The sequence below is a fragment of the Conger conger genome, chromosome 9 (genome assembly GCF_963514075.1).
Source record: "Conger conger chromosome 9, fConCon1.1, whole genome shotgun sequence".
Lineage (NCBI taxonomy): Eukaryota > Metazoa > Chordata > Actinopteri > Anguilliformes > Congridae > Conger > Conger conger.
Window position 1 is genome coordinate 9,047,407 of NC_083768.1, and position 7,484 is coordinate 9,054,890.

The window sequence follows — 7,484 nt, forward strand, 5'->3', positions numbered from 1 at the left end:
CTCTCAATTCTAAAGCCAGTGTTCTAGAACTGTGCTTTCAATTGCCAGCAGTGATTGTGACATCAGTGTTAGAATGTTCAGTTGAGAATATTCTACAGTCACCATATATTTCAAGACCATATAATGGTATGGTTCTAACTGACACTTTGTTTATATGGGAATTTGATAGGATTTTCAAGATCATGATTTGTATAGGGTTAAAAAGCATAGCTCTAAGTACCATAGCACATAGTACAGCCGTGCAGGGGGGGGGGGGGTCTCACTGATTGGGACAGTACTCTAATCCAGGGAATTTGGAGACACCCACCTGTGGTCCTTTGGGTCCAGTCAAACCCATCATTCCAGGCAGGCCTCTCTCTCCCTGTTTAAATAATCATTAAAAAAAAAAAAAAAAAACAACCCAGTAAATAATAATCCTCCCAACAGATCCACAAGAAGGCAGCTAATGGTTACTATGAAGCAGAACTATAATCATTCACTCTTAACAGTCACTGGAGAACAGCGTTTTCCATTAAACGCACAGCACACAGTCAATTGCGTCCCAAGTATTAAATCCATCACAGAGGTTTTATTTATTGTAAATCGCACTGACGGGATACATGTATTTTTTATATTACAGTTAGGCATATTTGTATTGTTAGCATAATACACTACTCTGTGTACAAAAACATGGTTTCAGGTCATTTGCCTCATTATCATAATGGATTGGCAGGCACTGGCAGGGCGGTTCCTGACGTGGGGAAACGCATTGCGCGGGGGAACTCTAGACGCAGGTACGCAGGATCTCTGTTCCTGTGGCCTTTGTGTTAAATGAAAAAACAAAGTGTCCATAAAACCAGCGATAAATATTTACTGCTCCTCCCCACGGAGACGTGACCGCCAGCGTGTGCCTTCACTGCCGCGTTTGGATATAAACGCGTGAAATAAGAACAGCCAGCAGACAGCCGTAGTCATCCATCACTGAGTCTACTGTCCCTGCGGGTAGGCCCACATACACACAGTCTACTGAGTACTGAGTCTACTGTCCATACTCACAGTCTACTGAGTCTACTGTCCATACTCAGTCTACTGAGTACTGAGTCTACTGTCCATACACACAGTCTTCTGAGTACTGAGCCTACTGTCCGTACTCACAGTCTACTGAGTACTGAGTCTACTGTCCATACACACAGTCTACTGAGTACTGAGTCTACTGTCCATACTCACAGTCTACTGAGTACTGAGTCTACTGTCCATACTCACAGTCTACTGAGTACTGAGTCTACTGTCCATACTCACAGTCTACTGAGTACTGAGTCTACTGTCCATACACACAGTCTACTGAGTACTGAGTCTACTGTCCATACTCACAGTCTACTGTCCATACACACAGTCTACTGAGTACTGAGTCTACTGTCCCCGCAGGTAGGCCCGCATACTTGATATTCAGTTCAGGATTCAACGGCAGTTGGCTGCAATGCAAGGCGCCAACCAGCTTGTCAGGAGCATTTGGGGGTTAGCTCTCTTGCTCAGGGACACTTCGACACAGCCCGGGCGGGGGATCGAACCGGCAAACCCTCCGACTGCCAGACACCCGCTCTTACCGCCTGAGCCAATGAGACGACTGCTCTTACCGCCTGAGCCAATGAGACGACTGCTCTTACCGCCTGAGCCAATGTCGGCAGATTTACTGCCTCACTGTGATTATTCACACAGAGTCACTGCCAGAAACTGCACGTCCATAACTCTCCAGAACTGCATCGCGGCCTCACTAACCGGAATTTCAGAGAACTTCCCAGGGAAGGAATACAGTCAGACTGTCAAAGCGTCTCCTGGGCAAGAGTATCTCGGTTCCGTTTGGAGGTCACTGTACCTGAGAGCCCACCGGTCCCATCTGTCCAGGTAGGCCACGGATCCCCTGGAGGCAACACAGATAACAGCACCGTCAGGCTCTCGAAATGAAATGAAGATAATGATCACGCTCAAACCCTTATGCATTCAATACCGGTATTTGTCAACACTGATGACGGTCTTTTTACGTTTTCAACGTTTGCAGTCATTTCTTTTTCTTTTTTTTTTTAACCCCGCCTCACACTTGGGCAGATTTATTTTGCACTATACGCTCAGTTAGAAAGAAAGAATGTACTTGTGCCGCTAGCTCAGCTTTTCCTAACGGGATGTTCAGAGGTATGTGAGTTTTCTACCTCGTGCTCCCTCGATGCATTGAGTGCTGAAGAGGTTTGGTCTCTGTCGTACACTTGCGTGTGAAAACCCTACGGTGACGATCGACTGACAGCATCTGCCTGCCTCCCTAGCCTCTCGGCTTCCTAAACTGGCCTGATCCCGTTTCGACGCCCACCACTTCCCCAGAAGTCAAACACGCAGGATCTGCCTCATTTCAGTCTTGCCAGAACTTTCTCTGATTTTCTGGGTAATTGCTCGGAGGAACTGCAGGGGGGAGGTTTTTGGAGAGGGTGGGCGAGCAGCTACATAAACCATGACTGCCAGTCATTAGGCAAACGGAAGAGCCTCAACCCAAGCTCAGAGCTTTTTGTGGCTTTTCTGCGGTGTTATGATCACTGCAGACCAGAGGAGGAAGCACTGCGAGGACAACAAGGCCCGATAAACAGCATTAATGATCCAGACCTGGCCTATCGATCGAGACCCAGCCTACTGCATGCATGGACCAAACATCAAAGCAAAACATTCCAGGTACCATAGAAACCCCTGTGGATGACTACAGTCTCTCAGCACATACTACTGGCTTATTTTACTTCCCCATCAGAAATGTTCATATGTTGGGTTTTTAATGAATGGGAAACAGAACACACACATACACACACATACACACACACACACACACACACACACATGCACATGCACATATATAGACACACACACATATACACACACACACATACAGACACACGCACGTACGTACGTACACACACACACACACACACATATACACACACGCACACATACAGACACACACACACGCACGTAAACATGCACACGCGTACACGCACACATACAGACACACGCACGTACGTACACACACGCACACACACATACACACGCACGCACAGGCATACACATACACACATATACACACACGCACACATACAGACACACACACACGCACGTAAACACGCACACGCGTACACGCACACATACAGACACACGCACGTACGTACACACACGCACACACACATACACACGCACGCACAGGCATACACACACACACACACACATACACACACGCACACATACAGACACACACACACGCACACACGCACGCACGTAAACACGCACACGCGTACACGCACACATACAGACACACGCACGTACGTACACACACGCACACACACATACACACGCACGCACAGGCATACACACACACACACACACACACACACACATACACACACTTTCCCTCAGTATGGCGTGCTGCACATCTGATCATAAAAACCTGCATCGTCTCCTTTTACGACTGCTCCCTGAACATTTGTCTTTTCTGATGTAAAGAAAGAATCAAGGTGGCTGCTGGTCTTTGAAACAAGTTCATGACAGGGTTTCGCTTCCAGTTCCCTGCCTAAACGAGCAAGCATTCAGACAACCGCGGAACACTTCACACGAGGAGCAGGGAGAGCATACTGCACACCTGATGGTGAATGAGAGAGACGAGAAAACATCTCTGCCTCTAACACATCGCAGCTAAAATAGACTAGAACATTCTCTGAATGTTATGCTGTGTGTGTGTGTGTGTGTGTGTGTGTGTGTGTGTGTGTGTGTGTGTGTGTGTGTGTGTGTGAGGGTGAAAGCCTAAGGGGGGGGGGGTTACGGTTTCAGGTAAGTCCTGTTAGTCTATCCAGGGCGTAGGGAGTATTTTTAGAACTTGCAGGATGATACACGAGGCAAGGTAAACAATGCGCTGAAAAGCTGCGTTATTCCTAAAAGCTGTCAGGGAGCCATTTTGTTTCCTGAAGGTACATACTGGGTTCAGTAAACAAGGCAGCGAAGAAAGCCTTCCATTCCCACTGGAACAACCACGCAAACAGGAAGTCTGTTTTAGGTTATAAGTTGTAAACTTCTTTTAAGTGGCTCTTTAAATTATTCCTAAACAAACATACATGGTTTATGTGTACTTCTTAAGCTAACAAACTTCACATTTTGACTAGTTAATAACAAATCTGCATTTTAGAAGAGGCTTGTAGCTTGCGTTTGATCAAACGTTTGGGATCTCAGAGGATGTGTGTTGTGACAACCTGACTGAATTAATAGAGTCAAAGAGCCACACTGACTTTTTTCTAGGGATATACAGTATACAGCAACACAAATGAAACCACCTGAGTATATCTAAGATTCAACTTTTTTTGTGTTAAATTCTATTTTAAGGTCTTACCCTGCCTCACAGAAAGCTTCACAATAAACTCAATTTGCTTATTTATTTATTTATTTGTATAGCACGTTTCATACACAGGGAAGCTCAAAGTGCATTGCAGTCAGCAGAAAATAAAAACACACAAAAGACAGCAGTGAATAAAGAATATTGGACATGGTACTGTTAAATGTACACATGATTTTTAAGCTCAGATTCGTACCATTCACATACAGTATGAATTTAAATTTTAATGAACCTGTTGATGGATTGCCAACCTGGGGCATAGTGAACCCATCAAACGGGTCATTTCAGGGGGTTTTGGGAAAATGTTGTGGATCCACCGAGCTGAACAGACCGCGAAAAAACAAAACGTTACAACAACGTACCGGAACTCCTGACTGTCCGTCAACCCCAGGAAGCCCAGGTTCTCCTCGATCACCCTGCAACAGTAAACACACACACAAGAAATCACTTCTGCTACTTCAAGCTTTTAGGCATTTAGTTGCTGCCACATGGTAAATGGCCGGCATTTATACAGCGCCTTTATCCAAAGTGCTGTACAATTAATACTTCTCCATTCACCCATTCATAGACACACTCACACACCAACGGCGTTTGGCTGCCGTGCAAGGCGCCGGCCAGCTCGTCAGGAGCATTCAGGGGTTCATCTTGCTCAGGGACACTTTGACATACCCAGGGCGGGATCGAACTGGCAACCCTCCAACTGCCAGACGACTGCTCTTACTGCCTGAGCCAATGTCGCCCCCACGTTACTGACTGAAAAATATTTACTATTAAATATTTAATAGTATAACATTTAAATATTTAATATTTATAAATATGTGCATTAGCACTAAAGTTTGAATCTGAGCATATTTCTCATATTTGAGCACAGTGAGTGTATGTGAGTTTTTCTGTTAGAAACACGCTCAGATTCACACTTTAGTGCGTTTAGACTGCACTGAAGAAAGGCAAAGCACACAGGAATGGCCTCTGCCTGTGGCCTGTCTTCCTGAACGTGTAAAAAAACATGCAAACATGCAAACCAGCCTGTAATTTTGAACAGCACATAAAAACATCATACGTCTTTTCCACGGTCATGGTCACTTAGATGACATTTTTCCCTCATCCTGACGGTTGATGTGAACATTACCTGAAGCTCCTGACCTGTATCTACATGATTGTATGCATTGCACTGCTGCCACACAAATGGCTGATTAGATAATCGCATGAATAAGTTGGAAAACAGTTCAACTTCGAGAATAAAAATATCTTTGAACAATTTATTACTTTTATAATTACTTATGTAATTATAGTTTTCAGAAAGCTGTTGCTTTATAGAACTACAAGGGATATTTTCCCTGAAAATGAACATTTGCATAAATAATGTAACTTTCAATTAGTATTTTCCATGAATATTTAAGTTGAGTTGATATTGCTGGCTCAACTCCTGGGGAAAAGAACCACAGATACATGAAAATCAGCCCAGGCAGGGAAAACACGGGCCCTTTGTGAGACGCACCGAGCATCCAACCAAAAACCCTCCCCTGGATTCTACTTTCAAAAGAAGCAAAGGGCCGAATTCGCGCAAACCCCATTATTTATGTATTCGTACCACAGAGAAATATTCACTTCCCCCGCGGTTGCCAAGCGAAACCTGTATCTCCTTATTCGCTGCCCGGTTGTAAGTGCCTGTTAATTACAAGAAACTAAACATTGATTTTGGCAGAAAACCTACACAACACAATCACGGAGGGTTTCCACCGCGACGTTGTCAGTGCTTACACAACGCATTACACCAGGGCGTACGTCTAACACACCGGTAATACATTTACACAGTTGCGTATTTACAAACGCAACACCGGACTCGGGATCTGATACGCCTACGCTCAGATCCGCTCATGAGTCCTGTGGGCTGTGCCCTGCCCCTCCCACCTGGGCAGGGTCTGTGATCGTCTGTTCTCGCGCACAACTCATTACCCCGGCCGCGCTTCTCCGCACTCGGTCCAGCACGCCGGTCCACGCGGTCCCTCGTTGGCGCTTAACGCTGCTTCTTTACGTTTGGTGCAGGCGAGGACTTTAAACGACACGCTCACACAGTTCACGGAGCGGCGGTGAGGACGCTAACCTCACAGGCCAATCGAAAGTTTTGTTTGTCAACCGGATGAGAATGATTGTGCCGGCTTTTCATTTCCCTACAGACTCAGACTCAGCGCTGTAGTGCAGACCCCGGCCTGGCATGCCAATGCTACGAAGGCTAATCTTGGAGGCGGTAGTTTCCGTGCGTTTTTAATGGCCCCAGTGTGGGAAAGGCACCTGCCTTTGGCGCAGGGAACTGCGGTTTGGTCCCTGATGAAATCGCGCTGCAGCAACCTGTCCCTCGCCCTCAAGATTAGCATCAATCGTAACTTCAACAATAAACCAAATCAACCTTACAACCAAATGTGACTTCAAAGTGTTTACTTCACTCTGTGGAAACTACGGCGATGTAAATCTCTCCTAATTAATCTCTTTGAGTATCAAAGTTGAAAAAAAAAAGAAAAAAAAAAAAGGTGGGAATGAGGAACTCAATGAGGAAGATTCCATTTTGACTTTCATACCAGACTCTCAAAGTCATACATTTTTTAAAATTCATCTTCCCTCTATGAATCCGGAGCAGCACGACCGGTTATGCTACAGTAAATGTCACCAGACAAAATCAATGCAGAATGACTTTACATCGATTATATCTCAGAATCCTCAAACACAAAATGGAGTCCGCTTCTGTCTCACAAGCCAAAACATTTGTGCAAAACATCACTCCCAGTAATCTGTGTGTGTGTATGTGTGGGTCTGTGTGTGTGAGTGAGTGAGTGTGTCTGTGTGTGTGTGTGAGTGTGTGCGTGTGTCTGTGCGTGTCTGTGTGTGTGTGTCTGCGTGTCTGTGTGTGTGTGTGTGAGTGTGTCTGTGTGTGTGTGTCTGTGTGTGGGTGTGAGTGTGCGTGTGTCTGTGCTTGTCTGTCTGTGTGTGTGTGTGTGTGCGTGTGTGTGTGTCTGCGTGTCTGTGTGTGTGTGTCTGTGCGTGTCTGTGTGTGTGTGTGTGTGTGTGTGTGTGTTTCATCTATAAATTACATCAGCTTTTG

General features: G+C 45.6%; 1 protein-coding gene across 1 annotated transcript in view; it reads right to left on the reverse strand.

Annotated features, from left to right (window-relative positions):
- si:ch211-106n13.3 (vWFA and Collagen domain-containing protein) overlaps positions 1–7,484 on the reverse strand; it is a 46,902-nt gene that overhangs the window by 14,641 nt on the left and 24,777 nt on the right. The window contains exons 14-16 of the mRNA XM_061254471.1: positions 4,750–4,803; positions 1,853–1,897; positions 308–361 (exon numbers count right to left, since the gene is read on the reverse strand). Of these exons, the coding sequence (XP_061110455.1) occupies positions 308–361; positions 1,853–1,897; positions 4,750–4,803 (153 nt within the window). The remainder of the gene's footprint in view (positions 1–307; positions 362–1,852; positions 1,898–4,749; positions 4,804–7,484) is intronic.